At 39.8% G+C, this 24,006-nt stretch overlaps 3 protein-coding genes across 5 annotated transcripts; 2 read left to right on the top strand and 1 right to left on the bottom strand.

The window, feature by feature from the left end:
- LOC116187086 lies at window positions 1-2,230 on the top strand. Of its 2 annotated transcripts, none has more exons than XM_031515678.1 (3): window positions 1-339; window positions 1,021-1,612; window positions 1,825-2,230. In XM_031515678.1, the coding sequence occupies exons 2-3, from the start codon at window positions 1,111-1,113 to the stop codon at window positions 1,851-1,853; spliced, it is 531 nt and encodes a 176-aa protein (XP_031371538.1). In that variant the 5' UTR covers window positions 1-339; window positions 1,021-1,110; the 3' UTR covers window positions 1,854-2,230. The 2 variants fall into 2 exon arrangements, with proteins under 2 accessions (XP_031371538.1, XP_031371539.1); XM_031515679.1 differs by lacking the exon at window positions 1-339 and adding an exon at window positions 594-766.
- A 746-nt stretch (window positions 2,231-2,976) lies between these two features.
- Window positions 2,977-9,624, bottom strand: LOC116187895 (sucrose synthase-like). 2 transcript variants are annotated; one of them, XM_031516902.1, is made up of 13 exons: window positions 9,475-9,624; window positions 6,739-6,863; window positions 6,504-6,630; window positions 6,178-6,329; window positions 5,889-6,081; window positions 5,474-5,809; window positions 5,113-5,382; window positions 4,913-5,029; window positions 4,643-4,809; window positions 4,328-4,552; window positions 3,645-4,208; window positions 3,407-3,545; window positions 2,977-3,283 (listed from the first exon to the last, which is right to left on the bottom strand). In XM_031516902.1, the coding sequence occupies exons 2-13, from the start codon at window positions 6,834-6,836 to the stop codon at window positions 3,254-3,256; spliced, it is 2,418 nt and encodes an 805-aa protein (XP_031372762.1). In that variant the 5' UTR covers window positions 6,837-6,863; window positions 9,475-9,624; the 3' UTR covers window positions 2,977-3,253. The 2 variants fall into 2 exon arrangements, with proteins under 2 accessions (XP_031372762.1, XP_031372761.1); XM_031516901.1 differs by lacking the exon at window positions 9,475-9,624 and adding an exon at window positions 7,651-7,805.
- An 8,326-nt stretch (window positions 9,625-17,950) lies between these two features.
- Window positions 17,951-23,513, top strand: LOC116188415 (kinesin-like protein NACK2). Its single transcript, XM_031517762.1, has 15 exons — window positions 17,951-18,092; window positions 18,539-18,792; window positions 18,878-18,967; window positions 19,056-19,156; window positions 19,245-19,358; window positions 19,458-19,539; window positions 19,802-19,869; window positions 20,067-20,126; window positions 20,218-20,342; window positions 20,442-20,640; window positions 20,751-20,888; window positions 20,989-21,078; window positions 21,158-22,021; window positions 22,109-22,413; window positions 22,979-23,513. The coding sequence occupies exons 2-15, from the start codon at window positions 18,564-18,566 to the stop codon at window positions 23,304-23,306; spliced, it is 2,793 nt and encodes a 930-aa protein (XP_031373622.1). The 5' UTR covers window positions 17,951-18,092; window positions 18,539-18,563; the 3' UTR covers window positions 23,307-23,513.
- The last annotated feature ends 493 nt before the right edge of the window (window positions 23,514-24,006 follow it).

Here is a 24,006-nt window from a genome sequence, read left to right on the forward strand (position 1 = left end):
ATATGTTTTCCATTTCCAAACAGCAGAGAGGAAAGCAAGAACGAAAGAAAGAAAGAAAGAAAGAAAGAAACCGCAGAAGTCTCTCCTCTCCCCTCCTCCCGACATTAATCTCGGAGTCCCCAAATGGATGGCGACCGATTAATCTAACACACCACCCACCCCATCGATCCGCCATTCCTAAATTTGTCATCCTCAAATACCAAAGCCCTTCTTCTCCGATTAGATTTTTCTCTCTCCCCTCTCTGATTCAATTCTCTCTCTCTCTGTTGTGGTTTCAAGCTCCCCGGAGGTTCCTCCCATGGCGGTCTAGGCTCTCTTTCCTCTTCCTTTCCTGGTCAGGTATGCCATGTCTTTCGAGATATTTGTATTCGACGAGGCATCTGCCCGGCAGGATAACCCGACCGGGACTCTCGATAACAAAATGAACGTAATAATATTCTTAGATCGTGCAGCTAGCTAAACCCGACCAGGACTCTCGGAAACAAAATGAACGTAATACTATTCTTAGATCCTGTAGGTAGCTAGCTACTATTAGATCGCGTCCTAATTGATTGTTTCTCTTTTTTTTCTTTCTTGAGACGTGAATCGATTCCACGGGGACCTGTGTACATTACGTGAACGTAAACGTAATATGTAACGTGTTCGGTTGCACGAGCCAGGAGTAGATCATTTGAATCAGCTGCATTAAAAGTCAGAATTGTATAGATATTCACGAGAAGCTCAAATGCTATTGAGCCAGCATGTGGAGATTCGACAAGGATGCTCGGTATAATAGTTTATAAATAACGTTCATGGTTATGCTGGTCCTTATGTCGTGTTCGATCATCATGTGTTTCGTAATCATTTGTAATGTTTTCTTCGATCTGATAGACAAATTTTCCTCATGATTTCAACGGAAAAGAGCAAATGCACCGTCTTGAAATGTCTACAAGAGTCGATATCTTGATATGTTATCACGCGTTTTATTGCTTGATATTGTTCTTAGATGAGTAATGTAATGTGACCAATATTTACGTGCAGTGGAAGGGATCCGATGAGATTTCCTGCCCGGAACTGGATACTGCGAGACCAGTCCTAGGATTAATCTCGTGATACTGTTCCTGTCGAGTGATGGAAGAAAACAGTAGCGCCGCGGGTGGAAAGTTGACGGGAATCCGGCAGATCGTCCGGCTGAAGGAGATCCTCCAGAAGTGGCAGTCTGTCACACTTAACCCAAAAGCAGACGGTTCCTGTTCTACCTCGCAGCTCGATCACGAGACGACGGTGACCCCAGGGATCAGCATTCCACGGATCCTGAACAAGAGGTTGGAGCAGGTGAGAGCATGCGACTCAGATGAGGAGAGCATCCACAGCCCCACGGATCCACCACCCGACGTGCCCAAGGGATACCTGGCAGTTTACGTGGGTGAGGAGCTGCGGAGGTTCGTGATTCCAACAGGGTACCTAAAGCACTCACTCTTCAAGGTCCTGCTCGAGAAGGTAGAGGAGGAGTTCGGGTTCGATCACAGTGGGGGGCTCACGATCCCCTGCGAGATCGAGACGTTCAAGTACCTCCTCAAGTGCATGGAAAACCAAAACAATGCCGAGGATGGCCCCGACGACGAGAGCTCTGGTAATTTTCAATACTTATGCAACCCTTCTAATCGACTTTGATCATATCTATTCATGTGATAATAAATTTTTCATTATATTTTTTTTTCTAGAAATCAATCAATAGTACTCATTTCATAATAGCGCGAAGTTAATTTTTCAGTATTTCGCGTGATTTAACCATTACGAATGCTATACTTAACATATTTTTTTTTTCTTGGTGATTTGTTGCAGCTGACAATTCAGAAGCCACAGAAGAGTGAGGTGAGATGATCAATTGGCTTGTAGGTGGATATGCCCAACATTTCATTATTAATATTTAATATTGCTGCAGGGCTGACTTCCTTGTGCATATACTAAGGCTTTTATCCTTTGTATGCACAAATTTTCTTTTCTTCCTTTCCTCTTTTTTTTTTGTTGCGATAATTTTCTTCTTCACCATTCCTCTTTGGAAGTGATGAAAAGAAGAAACCCAATAGGAAACTTTTGTTTAGTTTTGGAGATTTTGAGGGTTGTGTTGGCCAAAATTAATTTTTGTGCTAGAGGGCTAAAATTTTATTTTGACCTCTATCACGTGTTACTCCTTACTTTGTATGTGAATTATTATCAAAGTGGATATCCGGAATACATTTGAACATAAGATCTTTCTTATTCATTTACGGGTATCATGTCAGTTTCTTGATTTTACGACATATGTCAAGATTTTTATATGGGTAAGAAGTTACTCGTAAGTTCATCTAAATCCAACCTATATGAAAAAAATTATAACCTCTGACCTAACAGGAGTGCACGCATAACGTTTCGATTTTGATAATTACGTATTTGTTAATTATTTGTGGCAAATCTTGCTCCGGACTACATTTCTGGTGTTGGATCAGAAAGTCCTAGTGATCAATACTGAAATGGCAGATCCTGCGATGCCTGATTTGATTCAGAATGGAAGAGATATGGATCCGCAATCTTGTTCATGTGCCCCTAGCTAATGGATCATAATGGCCCTTTTAATTTAATAAAGACAAATAATTATCCTTTAAAAATTATAACCTTGGTTTTTTTGGTGACTAGATTAGATAAAAATAGTAGATCGCCGCCATTGATGTTGTCAGGAAATATTTTTTTTATTTGTATAACAGTAGATTAGATTAGATTAGACAAAAAATAAAATTAACATAGGTGCAGGGTTAAAGGGACAAGAAGAATAATTATTTCATTTTAAAAAATAACTAGCTTGTTTTCCATATCAATGCACGTTGATAGGCAAAATGGATTGTCTAGACACATTTCAAGGAGGAATGGTTATTGGCACAGATGCGAGTCGGTATATTTTGATGTGATAGTCTCGATCATTGAACACCGGAAAAGTTAACGATCACAAGACGGCAAATATGATCACGAGAAGAAGGAACTTTCACTGGATGGCCGGGGCTGAAAACCCGAATTACAAGCATTTCCACGGGAAGAATTGCAGGGGAAATGGAAATAGAGATATGCAGAAAACAAGAGGAAAATGGAAAACACATTCTTCACAAAACACATCACAATCCTCAAATTGTGACATAATTATTCATGCCTCAGGACTCATAGAAAACTCAAAATGCTGCTCCCGCCTTTTATGTAGTAGAAGTTCTATCTTCATGTCCCTTCATCTGTAATATTTATTTATTTACTCAACAGCAAGTGGAACGGACTGAGCCTGCAGATTCGAAGTCGTATCCCGGAACTCGAGTCAGTGAAAAGCACGACATTTTGTTTGCGTAAATGAACTTACTGAGCAGATCATGATTTAATATGACATGGGTTGCGATGGATGGCTTACCAGTGGACGGTACTTGAGGGCGTAGAACATCTCAAGGTAGCGGCGGCTCTCGAGCCTGTCCAGGTTCGATACGTGTTTCCAGAACCCGTACACGGCAGTCAGGTTCAGGAGCCTCTCGGAATATATCTGCCATGTGTACCTGGAATAAAAATCATGGCGGAACTGTTAAATGATGAATGAACGCAGCAACCACGGTTTTATACGAAAACTCTTGTAAGTCGAGCTAATTGGACTTTACTTCTCTTGGATCCTCTTCATAGCGCCCAGCGAGATCCTGTCCCAGTGGCTCGGGTCATGCTTGCACTTCTCGAAGAATTCGACAAGGATGTTGGCTGCCTGCTCTCCGTGGTATGGATCGATGTGGAATCCTGACTTCCCATTCACGATGATCTCAGCAGGCCCACCATTGCAGGTTGCAAAAGTGGGCAGCCCGCAGGTCATGGCCTCGACGACTGTCAGCCCAAACGCCTCGTAGAGGGCAGGCTGCACGAAGGCCCCCCTTGTGTCGCAGATGTAGCGGTAGAGCTCTCCATTCCGGACCCGGTTCATCTGGGACGAGATCCACCGGAACTGTCCGTTCAACTTGTAGGTCTCGATAAGGCCATGCATCTTCTTCATCTCGGCCTGCTCTTCCAAGTCTTTTGATTCCTTCCTCCGGTCACCTCCCACCACGACCAGGTTCACAAGCTCCCTCAGTCGGTTGTTCTTCCCGTACCACTCGACGAGCCCTGTCAGGTTCTTGACACGGTCCAACCTAGCCATGGTGAAGAGGATCGGCTTGTTCCGGTCCTTAAGCACACACCTGGCACAAAGAAACGCAATAGTGTTCAATTTTCGAGTTCTCCTGACTAAGCAGTTCAGTTGCCAGCGCTGTAGTTGATAAACATAAATACCAAAACCAAATTCAGTATGAGGACTCACAAGTGCTCCTTGTTCTCAACATCGCTGAAGAGAAGCTCTTCGATCTCGGGATGGAAGGACTTCAACCTCCGCTTCTCTTCGGTGTAGGCGAAGTAGATGCTCATATCAGCACCAGGGGAGACAATGTTGAATTTGGGGTCGAATACATCAATCCCGTGAACAACCCGGTAAAGCCCAGGCATAGTGAAAGCGATGTGACTCTCGTACTGCCCGATTGTGTCCTTGCTGATAACACAAAAACATAGAACGATTAGCTTCCAAGGAACAATATGTTCTACGGAGTTGGAATATGATTTGAACCGGGAAGCTAGTTACCTTCCGGCAATTTCTTGGTAAGTGCTGGTGATGATGAAATCGGTGTGGTTCATGGCAATAAGATCAGCTGTGAACTGGCACGAGAAGTGGTACTTCTCCTCGAAGTTCTTCCAGTATATGTCGGAGTCAGGGTACTTGGTCTTCTCGAGGGCATGGGCAATCGTACACTGGAAAATTGCACAAAAAGAAATCAAATATCAGGGCATAATATTTATACATCAAGCATCAAAGTAAACATAACATGATGGGAGCTAGATCGCAAAAGCAAACCTGTGTAACCCCTAGCTTATGGGCTAACAAAGAAGCAACAAGGTTCCCGTCACTGTAGTTCCCAACGATGAGATCAGGCTTGCCTTGCAATTCTCCGGCAATTTCATTCGCGACATCCTAGTAACACCAGCAGATGGTAATTAGATAGAGCACAATTTGTCCATTGAACTTGATTCATACAATGTGAATCTTATAATTACCTCGGTGTATCTCTCCAGGTATGGCCAGACCTCGAACCTTGAGATCCATTTACGGACGATTCCCTTCTCATTTCTGAAGGGAACACGAAGAATGTGCGAGTGCTCAGTCCCGAAGACTTTCTCCAGCCTCTGGTTGCATGTTGTCCCCACAGCATCGGGAAGAAGACGAGTTACAATGAGGATCCGAGGAGTAATGTCGAGCCCCTGCTGCTTGATGCGGTGAAGCATCTCGCTCTCTAAGGCACGAACTTGATCGAGAATGTACACAACCTACAACAGCGAAATAACCAATCAACATTTGACAGAGCACCATGATCAGCGATCATCAAAAAAAATATTGCAACAGAAGTAAATAATTTACCTGCCCACCAGTATCGGGGTACCCGAGCACGTCGTCCTGGGCAAAGTAACCGTGAGGGGACATGATAACAACATTAAAGACCATTGGGATCCGGTCGAGGAACTTCTCGAGGGTGCACGGGTCAGGGGCCTCTAGGAGGTCGAGGAGGAGCTGGATCATCTCGTCGACGCGCGCAGCGGTGTCTCCCCAGCCCCGCTCGAGCCCAATCTCCTGGAATTTGTGCTCAAACTCGGAGTATGGGGTGTCGGGTTTCAGGGTAGAAAGATACTCCTCTGCCTTCCTCAGGACATGTTGGAGGGCAGAAACATTTTGGATTCTTGTATTCACCATCATGTTCTGCAGAATGTTTCAGACATCACTCAGCAGTTCTATGCTTCCCCTATTTCATAATGTAGACAAATGATATAGTTTCTACCTTCCCCTTGTAGCAGTGAACTTGGAGGAATTCAAGCAAAGGGTGCAAGCTTTCCTTGTCGTGGAAGAGCTTCGCGGAGAGATGGCGGTTGAGGAACTCCACCCCATTTCCGATCGACTTTGAGAGAGTCGGGCGGGGGAATGAGGCATTGAATGGCTCAAAGTCCAGCTCAAGCACGAAGTTGCCATTCAAACTGCATTAGAGAAAAGACAGCAACTCGTTATGAGAATGAGACCTGGCATATGTCAGATTAATGGCAAGAAAAAGAGAATCAGGTTAGCTCATTTGCCTTCCATCGACGAGCTCTTCCTTGAAGTGCAGGTACTCAGCAACCTGCAGTTGCTCGACCACGAGGGCGTGCACGTTGACACGGATGTATTCCCACACCCCGGGCCTTGGGCGGACAGCAATGGCAACCCACGGAGGCAAAACGATTGCTTCCTAAATTATTTACACAAACATAACAGAGAATTAGAATCAAAACAACTCGCACATTTTATGAAAAAACCTCTCATGTTTGAACCGAAGAGATCGGTTTGTAAAGCATAATCCGACGACCGATATGTAGCTTAGTTTCCAAGAAAGGCAAAACTGAAAGAAGTGAAAGAAGTTTACCTGAGAGGCTTTCAGGACTTCACCAAATGCACCATCGAGGAGCTTCTGCCTGGTGTCCTCGGAGATTGCCTCGAACTCAGCAATGAGCTGGTGGTGTTGCAGTATGCCTTTCCCCTTGGCCTCGACCCTTTGATAATCGGAACACAAACACATAAGTCCCGAACTCTTTCCCACCTTAACGTCCCCGAAATTTAATCCAGAAACAACAACAGACAACACTGCTATGTAACTCTACCTGGAAAGGAAAGCCACAATCTCGTTCCGGTGAGCAGAGAGGGTCTCATCGAGACGCTCACGGAGGCTGTGAGATCGAGTCAGAAGTCGCTCCGCCATGGATGAAATCCTTCGGAAACCTTAGAACTGCAAACACAGACAATGAGAGAAGATGAGAATCAATGTCATCCGAAACAAATCCATCATTATAGGAGTTGTATAATCACCAGAAGTCAATTCCAACAGAGACAGTTATTGCTAAATTTTTCTCTAGAATGACACGCAATTTCAAAACCTACCAGCTCACCAACCATGTGCATAAGAATTAAATAATCAAAAAGGGTGTTCAACCAAAACAAGATTTTGATCTATTAACACCATAACATGGGACAGACTTAAAAAGCAGAGATCTGATAATCCGACAAACGATATATTCACTCGGGGAAATAAAATAAAGGGTGTTGGGAATGTATCATGAACAGGGGACATGGGGGAGTGAGTCAAGGAATTGAACACAGAGTCCCATTTGCAGCAGAGCAGATTGAACTTTGACTGAGGGAGAATTCTCTTCTCTCCCAAAAAAATGTTGGAAAATTCAACTTTGGACAAAAACCATTCACATGGGACTAAGAAAAACACAAACATAGTTCTCCGCGAAGAAAAATTCCATTTCTCAACAGAAATGGAGCTCAAGATCATATTCTAGTGAGACATGAATTGGCTCCATTAGCAGTGTTCCTGAGGTGATCAAGTTTTGTCAGATGATCTTCAAAACCATGAACATGGGATCCATTATTTCTTTTTTTTTCCTGCAGATTCTGTAATTTCATCCAGCAGCATTTACATCATCTCGATTAAGCTCGGCATCCGTGGATGAATGGAAAGAGAGTATAAGAGGGGAAGAGGGGAAGAGGAGAAGGGAGATCAAGAATACCCAGAAGAAACAGAGCAGAGGAACAGAGTAATACGGAGAGACAGAGCTCTGGAAACACAACAAAGTGAACGGGGGGAGGAAGAACGGATGAATGCTGGATGGGGTTTCGGTCGTTGAAATTTATAGGCACAAAAAAACATTAGCAAATCAAAAAGCAAAATTCTCTATTTCCTATTTCTTTTTCTTTTTTTTACTTTTTTCCTCTTGATTCTTGACTCTTGACAAAGAACAGTCGTGTATCCAAACTGAGACCTGACTGGGTTGAATATATATGTATCTATATTTTTTTAAGAGAGGTCATGAGCTTAGAACTAGAAGGAGATTGATATTAAACGGGCACGAACCGTCTCACCCGTCGGACTTAAGCTCATACGTGTTTCTAGAACCCGTACACGGCAATCAAATTCAGTAATGTTGCAAGTAAATCACATGAATGATTTACCTGACGTGATCCTATGTTTACAATTGACACACGGACATTCGGTAATATACCAAATGATTTAAAGACGGAAATGTGAATCGACAACATGAAGTGGAGATTGGCGGCGTATATTCTAAAGTTCATCACGAGAATCAAAAGTAACTTCAAATCAATACCCTCAGCATATATCTTGAAACCACCTGAAATATATAGCGGGCTTTCGAATTGAGAATATACTAAAGAAGAAAATTCTTGTACACCGAAGGAGTAAGGGAAAACAAAACAAAAAACAAAAGAAAGAAAATTCTTGGTTTTTCAAATATATAAAACTCTTGGCTTTTTTTTTTTGAATAATATTATTGGGTAGTTGAATTTATGTTATCTAATTGGGTGAGGAGTCCTGCATTAAGGTCGTATTAATGGAAGATATTTCTGGTCTTTTGGTAGTAATGAAGGGACCCTCAATGAACCTAACAATCATCGATGGTGAGGCAAGTGGAGACGTTTGGCTAGTTTACAAGGGTGGGGACGCCGCAAAGGACCACCGGACCATCATCTCCCGAAATCCCGAACTAGGAAAAGCCACGTCAATACAATCGCGACCAACATGTGCGTAAATAGTTAAGACGCATTTTAGATCTGATTAACAGGTGTGATTCGATTAACGGTACACTTGTACTCGATAGTATTAAAGTTTAGAAAGTAAGCAACATTAATGTGGTCTCTCCTTCATGATGATTGTGTTGAACTTTGATGATCACCGTGAAGGTCTCTAGTTTTTTCTTTCTTCCCTCTTTTATTTTATTTTCTTTTTAGCATCTTTTATTTATTTAGTTGCAAGAAAAAAACAACCAACCCAACATTCTCTTTTCTTTCGGCATGGTAGAAAATTAGGAAGTAAGGAATATAAGAGACGCAAAAATTCTTACGGAAAATATGGAATCTCTTCATTACTAGTTGATGCAGTATCATCGCACCAAATTCTATTTTTTTTTCTTTTCTTTCTTTACTTATTCCCCACTCATTTTTTTTCTTTGCCCCCTTTTTGTTAAGAATATTCCTTGTGTTGGGAAGTAAATACCGACCATTCTTACGGCCATTCTTACGGAAGTTCTTTTATGGCAATGTACCAAAGGAAGCAATTGTTATAACATGACACGATTCATAGCACGTGTAGGTTCGTAATTGTGATCAACCTTCAAAATTTTTTTGAGTGTAAATGGAAGATAAGAAGGAAAAACAAACATGTGGAAACTTGGTACGTACTCATTGAGCTTGGTTCGACATGGTGCACTAGGCACATAGGTCGAATGCAGCTCGAGTGCACGACTCAAACTGTGACCATGACCAGTAACGTGATACGATAAATGAGCAAAGTACATTGAGTGGTTGATTTCACTTACCTCGAGATTGGAGGGAACTTCTTCAATGGGACCAAAAATGATCAGAGCGTATCACAGCGACCTCTTAAATGAATAGTATTAACGCAAAATGGGGAATAATGAGAAGAGAAAATGAACGGAAATGGGGATGGGATGGAGAGAATGGGAAAGCAAACGAGCCCTTTTATACTCATATTTTGAGGGGTTGAGGAAGGCTCGGCCCTCCACGCCGCCGCTGACTGCGGTGGTTATTGGTGACGACGGCGGTGGTGGTGTTGGTTTTTGTGGGTTCAAGGAGAGAGAAAAAGTGGGGAACCCCTCTTTTTGAAATTAAATTAATAATTTATGAATCACGATATATGATACAGTTAACAAACTACACTTTACCTAAACAAACTTACATGTATTAGGGATTTAACATACATACACCTTGCGACCAAAGTCAAGCTAATACCTAAACGGGTATCGTGCTCGGAGAAAACCTCATTATTTTACCGTAAAGATACTAATTCACAATTAATTAATTAGGTGGAGGATTACAATGTTCTCACAGTTTCATTGGATGTACCTTCCTCTGGTTTTCTTGTTGCTTTCTGAAAACCGCTTTTCTCCTCATTACCTCCCACCATTTTCTCTGGTTTGTACGTCCCCTTAAGTTTGATTAATTAATTAATCTCCACATCTTCTCATAATTAATGGCTTTCCCAATCGATGGAAGGTGCGGTGCGATAAGCAACGGTAGAAACGGTCGAGAAATAATCGACGAATCATGCATGTATTCATAATATAAGGTTAACATTCTAGATTAACTGTAACTAAATAAGTCCGAAATTAGCTTCGCTCGTATATAGCCGCTGGATTTCCACGTCCGATCGTTTTCTGGTTTCCTAATTTCAAGGCGTGTACAGGAAGTTGATTCCGAAATTATTCCGTAATTCTTGATTTCAAAAAGTCCAATTAATTAATTAATTAATTAGCAATGGGTGACAAGTATTTAATTAAGAGAGAGGAGTGTTAAATTAATCAAACCCAATTCTTCTCCTTTAATCAAGCACAAGCAATTGATTATATTTAAATACTATGCAGAATTTTTGAATCCATTGAGATTTCGCCTCATAATTAAAAGCAGCGCATGTATCAACTCAATTTCAAATTCCAAACTCCTTAGGACTAGCTTGCGTGGCTTTTGACCAGTATATCCTATTCCGTGCGCTTACAGATCTGCAAGACCGTATGGATTAATCGGGTGAAATCCGAATATTCTAATATGCGGTGGAGAAAAAAAGGAATTTTCTAGGCGTCGCCATCTTCTATCCTATGGATCCTATTGTCTTTGACTTCGGAATGGTTGCCTTCCGCTGTTTGGCATTATTATTTCACTTTATTAATTCTTATATACTCGTCTATACGACTACGCGTTCGCTTAATTATTCTTTCTGATGCAATACGACGGCCGAAACCCAAATCCATTTTTTCTTAATTTAATTAATAACAGTCAGCGGACCCAAAGGTTACGAATTTTTAAGTTACGGGACGATCCTGCATGTACCGTCCCGTTAGAGCAGGCCACGTACCCGCGCATGCGGCCCGTTCGGGACAAGGGAATCTAACGTCACGAAAAGTAATTTTTTATGTACGTTAGTTTCGTTTATACCAAATTAAATTTATTAGGCTAACTTTAATACTTCATCATACGAAAACTACATCAATCGCTATGTCCGAAAGGAAAAAGAAATGTCCTCCCCTTATTAGTGTAATATCCACGTCCCATGCCTAACTCAATGGCCAACTTATAAGAATAAAATTCCATTCGGTGTTCGAGCAAATTTAACGAATCAGGTGAATGAGAGTTAACCTCAAGCGGACGATAAAATAATTTATAGTGTGCTTGATTTTAGAGCTGAGTTGAGTTGAATTTTGATTTTAATTGATTTATAATAATTGTGATGTTGAATTATGAGAAAAAATGTGAAAAAATTAATGAATAGTTTAGAGAATTGAAAAAATTGAAAAAGTAGTAATTATGTTGTTGACTTTTGTTGTGTAGTTAGCGGTGTTAAAATTAGAGTTAAAATCTTAAAATGGAATTTGAAAATCAAACAGGACATTAGAGTTTAGATTAGTATCGTACGTAATCTTAGAATAGATATCTTCAATTCAACATCACAATCATTACTTTTTTATTTTTTAAATATTTTTATCCATTCAATTCAATTTTTAATATTAAATTATCTCAACTATTCATTATTTTTTCACAATTCAATAACACAATCATTACTTAATTATTATTTTCTCTCGATTATTTATTACTTTTTCATACTTTTTCTCATAATTCAATAATACAATCATTACAAATCAATTAAAACTAAAACTCAATTCAACTCAACTCTCAATCCAAACGCACTCTTATTGATTAACTTAATTCTATGTAAGTGGATGCATGAGTCCAACAATAGATAGTAAAAGATAATAAATGAATAGAATAATTCCAATTTTAGTATAATCAAATTTGAAATCTCTTCATATAAAATCAAGCGCAAATGGTAATATATTTAAAGCGCTTTACTGACGGGACCGATTTTAATTGGTATTTATACTGTCACGTCATGCAATGGATAGCACCTGAGGTAAGTGATTTCGTAAGGAGTGAATTTTTGTCGTGCCCTTGGAATCACGAAACCTTATTTGGTCCCGGACCCCAGACCGTCCGGGAGGCCTCGGGAACCGTAAGATGGGAACAGCCCCTCTCAATCAGGGGCTATCCTCTCAAATCAGCGGCTCCCAGGAAACCCCCCCGGCGGTCCCAGCCTGGACCAGATAATTTTCCTCGGGTCACGTGATCCATGTAACAATTGAAGTATTGCCTCCAAGTATCCACTGCCTAGGGCGGACCCACGTGTCAACAGATTAGAATTTGGACCCAATATTCATAATTTTAATTTTTTAACAATAATATAAAATTTTAAAAAAAAATAACGTAAAAGTGAGAGACGGCGAAGACTGAAATGAGAACCGTAATTGGATTGGCCAATAGATCGTTGTGAGACGCGGCGTCACCGATAAAAAATAAATTGGAACAGTCCTATCCTATTCTTTTTACTAATCGGGCTTATCCGTTAAGATCCCTAATTATTTTTTTCTGCCCAAGTTAAAGTTTTCGGAAGTTGGCCGATCTAATTCAAATGGGATCGACTCACTAAAGAATAAAACTTTTTTAATGTAGATTTTCTCGGTACGTAAAACTTGAATCCTAGATTTTATATAAAAGAAATAAGTGTCAGATCACTTAAATCAACAATTTAAAAAAAAGTTTGCATCCAACTGCGCAGAGGACAGCTGATTGGAAATCCATTGGCTAGGATTTGGTGGTTTTTGAACCATTGAATTCCATTGATTGGAAAAATTGCTTTACAAATAAACTTCAGGGTTTGGTAGCCCACTTTCACATTGATTGTCGCAAATCGTACACTTAATTTCTTGAAGAATAAGTCGGAGTCTGGAAAAGTTAGCATCGAGTTGAATAGAGTATGACCTGGGGAACTAATAATATATTTCAACGATTTGCTTTCCATTACGGATAGTTTTTGCCAGTAGTCATTGGAATGATAGCTAGTCTTTCTTATCCGAAATATCAAAGAAAATGTATAATTTATAAGAGGCAGAACAGGAAACTGTCTTTACTTAGAGCAAAAGGGCACGATAGCGAAAGGAAATTACAAACAGTGTCATTGTTATCAATATTAACGTCTGATTAGAAACTAACATGGGTTGATTTAAGCGGCTTCACACTTGTTCCGCTTAAGTAAAGTTTCAGATTCGAGTCTTTGTGAATGTAAAAAATTTACGATTGAGAGAACTTTATCCTGTAGTGGGCGGACCCGGCTAAAATTGGATTAGTCTGGACTCAATGGATTTCAGAAATCAGAATACACATCGAAAAAAAGTCGGGTTAAAAGAAATATAATACAATGGCAAAAGTTCGCTTAAATATTTAATATGAGATTTTTTTTAGATTTATTCTCACTGCTCACTAAGAAAACTTTTCCTATCCCGTTACTTTTATCCTTTTCATATTCATCTACTAAGTTATGAGGCATTTCTTGTAACAAAAAATTAAAGTTGGGTAGATCTACTAACTATTTTATGCAATTTTGTAGGTTTTCTTCAACCACATCATTGGTGACATCTCAATGTTTAATTGTGATGATGATAAGATGAAAATCTCCCTCTCTCCCTCTCTCCCCCTCTCCATGTGGAAGTTGAGGGGATGGATATTTGCATTTATTAAAGAGTCATAAATCTAAGGCGAATAATTCTAGAGACATGCCAGCTACTTTTGGTACTTGATGTAATAAATTAGATAGCTACGGACACAAAACAGATGTTAATTTACACGTGGCAGGTGAACGAGGAATTTTCGAAGATTTTATATCGCCATATGGTGCGACTGTATGAGAAATCATCAATTAAAATACAATAAATTTATAAATGAAATGTTAATTACAATAATAGTTGTCATAATTATTAATTACAAAAAATCATATTGATTCTTTGTCACTATATCATTTTAAAGTATGATCATTTAAAAATTTCTATAGATAAACTAAATATAATATATAATCATACGAGCTATCGTTTGAAATAAGAGGTTTTGAGGTTTGATTATTCTCGTTGAAACTTCATAACTTTTTCTTTTCCCTCTGTTCTCTTCACTAAACCCATGCATGTCTTATTTGATAAAAGTAAAAACTTCGCATAAGAGAATGAAATGAAATGGCGTAAAATGACATTCAATTCTTCACTCCATTTTCTTATATAAGTTACTATTAAGCGTTAGAAAGATCATTTCATTTGAAGGATTTTTTTCCCTCTTAAATAAAATGAAGAAAAAAAAAGATCCCAACAAAAACTTCTACAGTCTATAGCTATCCAATTAAATTATCAAATTATAATAATCTCCTCTAGGGATTACTAGAAAGCAACTTGTTGGATTCAATTCATATTTTATATCTTAAGTTTCCTAGTCCGAGGCCAACAATGGAGAGAAATAAAAAAGTTAGACTACGAAAATTTGATAAATTAGAGATTTAATATAATGAAATAGAAATTTTAATATTTAAAGGGACATAAATAATCCTATTAAATATCAAACCTGAAACTTCCTAATTATCTATATAAAATGATATGTTGGTAAATACTATACGCTATTCATATACTCGAATTCAACTTAAACATGACTGGCCTTCTCTTTATAAAACTACATTTCAGCATTTGAAATGCATTTTCATTCCTCTCTGTTCCATTCTTTGTACCAAACAGGACCACCTAGTAAGCAAATTATCATAAGTGCTGCATTTCTTTCCCATGCATGTTTATTATTAATGCCTGTTTTTACAATTAAGCTACCTTTGTGAATCGGGTCCACGTGATTAAATACATATTATTACTAGGATAAATTTTATAACTAGACAAGTGAGAGTCGCGTTCTAGCGGTTAAAAAATGCTATAGCCTATAGATCGCCACTTGGTCGAGATGTACATCTCGAATGAGCTAGTTCAATTTACTGAATGGATAGCATACTTAAGTTTGGTATGCCTAACAATCTTTTATATGTGTTGGATATGGATGGTAAATCCCTTTCTTTTTAACTTGAAAGTCAAGCCTCGATGCCTTTCTCCACTTACTCGCACCAAATTGGAAAGCTTTGAAATTTCTCTCGATGGGTTTTGCAATCTGTTGTAGGACAAAGAGGATGAATAGTCTTTCTCGGAATTAATTAGAAGCATGCTTTAAATAATATTAATATTGCTAAAGGCAAAATAGGCCGCAGGTTCTAGTCCCATTTAATGTTCATATTGGGACACATTTGTTTTTACTGGTTTTAGAATCCCCATTTGTACTCTTTAGATTCCTTTCGGTCGTATCCAGTCATATATGTACTTCAAAGTCATAACAACCTATGATCTATTTTATATAATCACGATATCGTGTAATAATGTGTGTGTATATATGTATATATATTCAACTATGTATATTTAAGGCATTCAGCAAAAAACCATGTCCTCAAGTAAATGTAAATAAGTACATTAAAATTTTCTAATAACTATATTATATTAGCTTTGAGAAATAACCGAACATTTTGGCAAAATTGAATAAACAACTTAGTAGAGTTTTGATTACAACAAATCATGGATATCAATTCAGTAATAATATATAAAATCATAAATATTTTTAAAAAGTAGACAGAAAATAAAACTTTCTTTTGGATCATTGACTTGCTATATTATAAAGCTCTAGATTCTTCTTTTTTTCTTAAAAAAAAAAGAAAAATAAATTGGTTAGGAAAGTTAGCAATCAGTGAGATTGGATGACCTTTTTTTTGTTTTTGGGTAAGGGGATTGGATTATCTTAAAGGTGGGGCCAATTCACTTGCCAATGAGAGAAAGGGCAATTTATGTGTCTGTCGTTGCATGTAACTTTTCTTGTCCTCAAAGCATCAACCATTCTTTCTAATTTAATGAAATGATATAATCTTTTCATTTAAGCTTGTTTTGTGCGTAAGAGTGTCATGGTCAAGTAGATAAATGACGCATGATGCCCAAAATTTTCACGAGCGCTGACAGAGGCCATACGGAATTGTGGATGTCCCGGCCCCACTAAAATTAGTCCGTTTCGATGAAACGAGCAGCACCGAATTTCGGATACAACTTTGATGCATGGTAGGTATCAAATCTGACATATTTGCCTACAATGCATGATCATAGGTAAAGGTATATGTGCCACTTTAGCTTAGGGTTTACGCCATTGACTCCGAACTAAAGTTGTAATTCTATTGCCATTATTTCCCTACCTCTTATATTAGACTCTCAGTCGAAATCGTCCCGTTGTTTCATCATGGAAATATAAGAGGAGAGACTTTGTTATATACTTCTAGAACAATGCAATATTGTTTCTTCAACGAGTTTGTTTAGGGACACATTTGGTCCAGTTTCTATATTGGAAAAGAAGCAGAACAAAATCACGACTACCGTCATTGAAACCCACACTTGATGTGCGGGTATGAAGCAATCAATATATATCAAGAGTCAGAACGCAACTGTAACTAACTGATAAAATATATGTAATTATGAGTAATTTTTACTCGTAATAATAGTATATATAAAATATCCGTTTTCTAGTTGAAAACATGAATCGAAAAAAGAAAAAAAAATCAAAGGGTATATTTATAATTCTGCACGAATATTGACATCGATGATCAAATCTGATAATTTTGGTTACTGGCTCTCGTCAAAAGGGGGGGAAAACCTAATAAGTAGGCCGGTGGGTCCGCTTGGGATGAATCATGAATGTGCCCCCCCCAATTATCATTTTAACCAATAGCTTCCTTCGCAGCAAAGTATAAATGTGAATAATTCTATGATGACTTTTTGGCCCCCTTTATTTTTTACCATCTTCTAGAAAAATATGGCCCTCTTTTCAGACAAAATATATTCGGGAATTGACATTTTCCCCATCCCATTTCTTTGATAAGTAATAAGTAATTTGGGGTCTGAGGTGTATTTCACGACATATTATAGTTGGTTTGTTGGCTCTAAAATGACCAGATTTGACATGATTATTAATGTGGTTATTCGGATAAGTGCTTTTGGATATGCCGATCCAGACGAAACGTGTTAGGTTCAAGCATTTCAATAAGAGCAGGCATATTCCTAGCTAGAGACTTTTTTGAATGTGCCAAAAGAATTAAAGATGGTTTTGTCCATAAGATTCTTCGAGATACCAGAGCTCAAATGTCAAGCCATTGGATTGTGATTTATCGTAATAGTAATAAGATGGCTTGGAAGCACAAATGTCTATACCCAAATTTTAGTGCAAAAGCTTAATTGGGGATTTTTCTTGAAATATTCCATTAGTAAATACAGTGACAATATTGGGCTCACATTCGGTGTTAATTTAGTTTTATCTCGCGATGACTTGTTGAGGCATTCCACGATCCGATCAAAATTCCCAAGTAAACCGGACCATATTTACTTGCTTAACCAACGTGTTCCCACGCGCTGAGATCATAATGTGTACCTTCCTTATATCACATAGCGAGAAATAATCACCTAAAATTACTTTATAGTTTATTATACTGTCATATGTCTTCTCAAATTTATCGGCTAAAATTGGTTATTGGGCCCATGTCGAAGTTGTGTTTAGGCTGAGATTAAGCCCAATTTCATGAAGAGCCGACACGTGTAGGAACTCCCGGGCCAGACCTACTTCGATACTTTTACAACATTGGATGGCTTAAATGGAGAGAATAAGAAAGATGGGATCTAAAATTTAAAAATAAAAAGTTGAGGGACCGAACGAATATATGCTTTCCTAATTGTACCAGGTGGCGCCTTTCCGCACGGATGAAACGGAAGAACACGTGAGCGGTCACGTGCCAAACGGAAATACGAAAAATCGAATTAAATTTAGAAAGAAATTTAGCCGTTACCTCTCAAGATTACCTTTCCGCCTCTCTCTCCCTCTCTCTCTCGCGCTCTCTTCACTCTCTGTTCTCTCCACCGAGCTCGCCGGCTGTCCGATCTCCGGTCATCTGCTTCACGAATCTCCGGCGAGAAACCACTAGCCGATCGCCGACCAGGTACGATACATGATTCTTACTTCTTGGTCTTCTTTGAAGTGTGCAGTCCGTGTCGTCTGCCATTTCAGGTGATTTTTGTTGATTTCGGTGCTTCAAAGAAGCTTGATGGTTCGTCGCGATTTCTCGACTTTCTTTATACTCTCCCGTGTCAAAACCTGTGATTTCCGGTGGTTCGGGATGGTGTAGGGGTTCGGTTCTTATCGAAGTTCTTCTAATTGGAAGTAGGAAGTTGGAATATGGAGATGGGGATGGGATTGGAGCCTGATTGTACTGTAGTAATCAATCTAGAGTTCCTTGAAGTAATATCAGCTCAGTCAAATCGATTCGCAGGCTGTTGTTTCTTGCTGGTAGAAATGGAGTTTGAGATGCAATGGCCTTCTAAAGATGTGTTCTTGCGACTGTAGAACTGAGATTTAACGCCGAGAACTTTTATTTTGGGACTGCAGGGTTGGGCTGCTTCATATTGGTAAGATGTCGGGGGCCGCAGCTACCCCTTTGACGAAGATACGGAGGGCCTTTTCATCTACACCAGGGGGGCAAAAGGCTTGTGAGGAGAAGATTCGGGTCACAGTCAGAATAAGGCCCTTGAGCAGGAGGGAACAAGCATTGTACGACCTCATTGCCTGGGAAAGCGTGGATTTCAACACCATCATCTACAAGAACCCAAATCAAGAACGGAGTGCTGCGACATATGTCTTTGGTATCTCGGAGATCATTCTTTGTCTCAGTTTGGATGAGAATGGGGTCTTTTAGATATGTTGCACTAATCCCAGTCTATTTCATAGATCGAGTTTTTGACACTTCATGCTCAACTCAAAGGGTTTATGAAGAAGGGGCAAAGGATGTTGCTCTCTCTGCTCTGAAAGGAATTAATTGTAATTTCCTATGAGACTTCACTACATGTGTTTTGCCTTGTGCTAGTTTATTGGGTTTTCTATCTCAGATTATTCCAATTTCTGGCAGCAACAATATTTGCGTATGGGCAAACAAGCAGCGGAAAAACCTACACCATGCGAGGCATCACAGAGAACGCTGTGAAGGACATCTATAAACATATTGAGGAGGTTCTTAATGGCTATAATTCTCAGCACTTGCTTTCAACTACTTGTATGCTCTATTATCATGAGGCTAATGCATCGTTTTAAATGTTAGAACCCAGACAAGCAGTTTGTTTTGAAAATGTCGGCATTAGAGATATACAATGAGAATGTCCACGACCTTCTGAATCTCGAGTCTGGTTCCTTGCGGCTTTTGGATGATCCTGAGGTACTTGTATGAAATTTAGAGTTGAATAAAATTTTCTTAACTGATAGACTCAACAACTGTTTTATTTCTTTTTTCTTCTTTTGTTTATTTGAATTACAGAAAGGTACAATAGTCGATAAACTAATTGAAGAAATTGTCAAGGACAGTCAACATTTGCAGCAGCTAATCAGTATTTGTGAAGGTACAGTATTATTCTCATGTAAATCAGTACTCTGTTTCATTATTTGATTACTCGAATCTCATGACAACCCTCGTTCTTTTGGAGCAAAAATATATGAAACGGACTTTAGGACTTGTATGACCAATGAGTTCATCTATTCGGAGCTAACATGATTTTGGTTTCTCATTTTCACTTCATGTTAATTCCCTCTTTCAATATGTCAGTTCCAATTGCATTATGTCAAGTTAAATACTCACCTTCTTTGCCTTTCTGCTCTCCGCAGCTCAAAGACAAGTGGGAGAAACTGCTTTAAATGACAAAAGTTCGAGATCACATCAGATAATTAGGCTGGTAAGGTCTATTAATGATTGTATTTATCTATCATGCGGTTGATTAGTTACATTCCTCATAATAATTCCCTCCATTCCTTCTCACCAATGTGCATAGTTTATGTACTTCATTCTGCTTGTGAAATGCTTGGTTTGTAAGCTGAAAAAACCTTGACGGATGATAACATCCTTCTGTCCGCTTCTACCTTTCTATTTCAGACCATTCAAAGTAGTCTCCGGGAAAATTCTGGGCGCATGAAGTCTTTCATCGCCAGTTTGGTATATTACTTCGTTTGCCATCAATTTGGTTTGAATCAAGGTCACAAAAGTACTAGCTGTGCTGATGGAGCATTGGATTAAAAATTTTCAGAATCTCGTTGACCTTGCTGGAAGTGAGCGTGCCAGCCAAACGAATGCAGGCGGAATAAGATTGAAGGAAGGCAGTCATATCAACCGCAGTTTGCTGACCCTTATGAATGTGATAAGAAAGCTCAGGTGAGAATTTTTGAAACTCCTTTAAACAAATAATTACTCATTTCACGATTGAATTTTCATCCTCTTTCTAGCCTTACATGATTGAACTTCTTTATGCAGTGTGGAGAAGAGGAGTGCACACATCCCATATAGAGATTCGAAGCTCACACGCATATTGCAGCATTCACTAGGTGGAAATGCTCGGACGGCTATCATATGTACCGTCAGTCCAGCTCTAAGTCACGTTGAGCAGACAAAGAACACGCTCTCGTTTGCAACTAGCGCCAGGGAGGTTACAAACAGAGCTCAAGTAAACATGGTAAGTTTTAGAAATGAACCAAAAAGTGCAGAACTGATCGTAGAGCACATTCTTGTGCAACAGAATATTCAGATCATAAAATGGCTTTCTGAGTGCATTTTCGTAATCAGGTTGAACCCGAGAAGAGACTAGTGAAGCACTTACAAAAGGAAGTGGCCAGACTGGAAGCAGAGCTCCAATGCCCAGATGTTTCCTCCACTTCAGATCTCAGGGATCTACTAAGAGAGAAGGACGTGAAAATTGAGGAGGTAAGATTATATGTGGCGAGTTTTGTCTTCATAAAACTGACTTTCACTCGTATATATAGTTTAAATTGAGTCAGCCATATGGCCTCCATTTGAACTGCAGATGGAGAAGGAGATGAAAGAGCTAAAGCGACAGAGGGACCTCGCACAGTCCCAACTGGAATCAGAAAGAAAAGCACGCAAGGAACTGAAGGTAATGACTTCCCTATATCTATTTAGTACTAGTACATCTTTATAAGTCCTCAGCTCTAATCATTGCTCAACTTTGTCAGGGCCTAGACCAGGAGGGGCCCTCAGATCATGTCGTAAGGCGTCTTGCCTTTGAGGGGGAACCTGCTTTGTCTGTTAGATCTACTCCTGCGAATAGTAGACTGCGAAGCACAGCAGCAAGGAAGGCAATACTGAGGCAATCAATCACTTCCACTGACCCTTCCTTGCTTGTGTCTGAAATAAGGAAGCTTGACGAGCGTCAGAGGCAGATCGAAGAAGAGGCCACCCGAGTTCTCGAGATTCTTCACAAGGAGGTCGCCTCCCACAGAATAGGCAGTCAAGAGGCTGCAGAAAATATAGCCAAGCTGCTATCAGAGATAAAGGACATGAAAGTTGCTGGTTCCTTCCAAGAAGTCGTCACTGCCGACAAGGCGAATTTACAGGAAGAGATCATTCGGCTCAATTCTCATGAGAATGGTATCATGTCATTGGAGCGGAAGCTGGAGAATGTTCAGGAATCAATAGACAAGCTCGTCTCGGCTTTCCAGATGACTGCAGAGGAATCCTCGGAGAGCAGGAGTCTAAAAAAGAAGAAGGGATTTCCAATTAGCTTGAGCAACAGCCCAAACATGCATAACATTATCCGAGCACCATGTTCACCTTTGTCTTCTTCCAGAAGGGCAATGGAACATCAGACAGAGAACATGGACCCCAATAATAACATGTTCGTTTCTTACAAAGAGAGTCCATCGAGGAGTCACGGAACTGCAACCCCAAAGCAGTCAAGATCAATTAATGTGAAGAAGATGGAAAGGATGTTCAGGAATGCGGCCGAGGAGAACATTCGTAGCATCAAAGCTTATGTAACTGAGCTGAAGGAGCGCGTCGCAAAGCTACAATACCAGAAGCAGCTTTTGGTTTGTCAGGTAATTGGATCTCTTTTGCAGTTCACTTCACTTCTATATTTCATTTGTACATAATCTCTGTGCTTTCATGCATGTCGCGTCCATTAGGTTCTGGAGTTGGAGAAAAATGAGTCGGCACTTGACGAGGCAGACATGACTGACCAGTCCCCCATGCCATGGCCATTGCTATTCGAGGATCAGAGGAAACAAATTATCATGTTATGGCATTTATGCCATGTCCCTCTCATTCATCGGACACAGTTTTACCTGTTGTTCCAAGGGGATCCCTCTGATCAAATATACATGGAGGTCGAGCTCCGCAGACTCACTTGGTTGGAGCAACACTTCGCGGAGTTGGGGAATGCGAGCCCAGCGCTCTTGGGAGATGACCCTGCTGGGTCTGTTTCATCATGGTAAATTCTTTAGCTCCTTTACCGTCTTCCAATGCATATCCAAATGTGAATTGCTTCCTCCCAATAGAAACCAAAACGAGTTACAAAGGAGCAAATCTTTCACTCTTTTGATGCGTATGAGAAAAAGGAAATTCCTCAACAATCTGAAACGAAAGCTTTCTGCAATTCTATTTCATGTGCTTTCTTTTACTTCAAATAAGCCACATTATGCATTCTGTAGCTCGACCTGTTGCCATATTGAGCTGCAATAGGTCGAGCAATTGCCATATCACTCTTTTGTTTGGAGAAATCGATGAACGAATTATTAAAAATATTTGAGCTACTCTATCATTGGGAAAATTAATGGGCTGTCTATTAATAAAAGTCACTTGTTCATCAAAGAATAAAGAATTTGCTTTTGTTTGGAGAAATAGATAAGCAAATGATGAAAAAATGTTGCTTACTATAATAACACGAAGGTTATCATCACCATCTGCAGACGAACAACAATATGATGTTCTATCTCATTTGTGCAAGAAATAATGAGTAGTGAAAATGATATTGCATGTACTTCCATTTGATGCAGCATAAGGGCACTTAAACAGGAGAGGGAGTACCTTGCCAAGAGGGTAAGTTCAAAGCTAACAGCCGAGGAGAGGGAGAGGCTGTATGAGAAATGGGAGATTCCACCAGTTGGAAAGCAGAGGCGGCTGCAGCTGGTGAACAAGCTGTGGACGGACCCGCTCAACATGGAAAACGTGCAAGAGAGCGCCGAGGTCGTGGCAAAGCTGGTTGGCTTCTGTGAGTCGGGTGAGCAAGTCAGCAAGGAGATGTTCCAGCTCAACTTTGTGTCCCCAAACGACAAGAAGCCGTGGACAGGCTGGAACTTGATATCGAACCTCTTGCATCTGTAAATAACTTAGGACACAAGGTTCCAAAGGGATATCAGCCGTCCAGAGGCGAATACAGAATCTTGATCTAGTTGTTTACTTGAAACCTTTTGGGCTCTGCAATAGATGTTTCCCAGTCCATTTACTAATCGAACCCGGGGAGCTGATAGTTAATCCGTATAACTGTATAACTGATGCCGAAGAAAAAGAAATGTGTGAATCTAAGCAGGCGATGAAAGCGATCAAACAATTGTATTCGGTCTCCTGACCTCTTAATACCATTGCTTGGCAACCTCTTATGGTACGGTCACACACTGCAGATAGACATGACATGCACTGCGAAGAAGTGCTCGAGATGAGAATGGAGTCGGTGCTATCAAAGGTGGAGGTCCGAATTGGTCCTCAGCTATATGTAGCTTTTTCATTTTCGTCCTTCAACTTGGTCTTAAACATTGCACGATTTGTTCACGTCAGTCCTACCGTCCAATTTTCCACCCAAAATATTTCAAAAGTTAAAAATTAAAAATTGGAAAAAGAAAAAAGGAATGAACATATCATTGGAGAAGGCTCCGCGACGGCGGCCCCTATCCCAACGAGGTTGTCAGTAGCCTCTGAAGTCATTGCCAACTTAATAAGAAAAGGGTAGCCGCCGGCGAGTCTCTTTTCCTCGAAATGAGGATCCTTGTTTTTTATTGGGATCCCTCGATTTCGAGCGAGGTCACTG

The sequence above is a fragment of the Punica granatum genome, chromosome 8 (assembly GCF_007655135.1).
Source record: "Punica granatum isolate Tunisia-2019 chromosome 8, ASM765513v2, whole genome shotgun sequence".
NCBI classification, from domain to species: domain Eukaryota; kingdom Viridiplantae; phylum Streptophyta; class Magnoliopsida; order Myrtales; family Lythraceae; genus Punica; species Punica granatum.

Coding starts and splice junctions, on each gene's coding strand:
- LOC116188415 (XM_031517762.1), top strand. CDS start 18,564: ATGTCGGGGGCCGCAGCTACCCCTTTGACGAAGATACGGAGGGCCTTT. Junction 18,793..18,877: donor TGCTGCGACATATGTCTTTG/GTATCTCGGAGA, acceptor TCTATTTCATAG/ATCGAGTTTTTGACACTTCA. Junction 22,022..22,108: donor AGCAGCTTTTGGTTTGTCAG/GTAATTGGATCT, acceptor CGCGTCCATTAG/GTTCTGGAGTTGGAGAAAAA.
- LOC116187086 (XM_031515678.1), top strand. CDS start 1,111: ATGGAAGAAAACAGTAGCGCCGCGGGTGGAAAGTTGACGGGAATCCGG. Junction 1,613..1,824: donor CCCCGACGACGAGAGCTCTG/GTAATTTTCAAT, acceptor GATTTGTTGCAG/CTGACAATTCAGAAGCCACA.
- LOC116187895 (XM_031516902.1), bottom strand. CDS start 6,836: ATGGCGGAGCGACTTCTGACTCGATCTCACAGCCTCCGTGAGCGTCTC. Junction 6,631..6,738: donor ATTGTGGCTTTCCTTTCCAG/GTAGAGTTACAT, acceptor CGATTATCAAAG/GGTCGAGGCCAAGGGGAAAG. Junction 5,030..5,112: donor ACCTGGAGAGATACACCGAG/GTAATTATAAGA, acceptor TGGTGTTACTAG/GATGTCGCGAATGAAATTGC.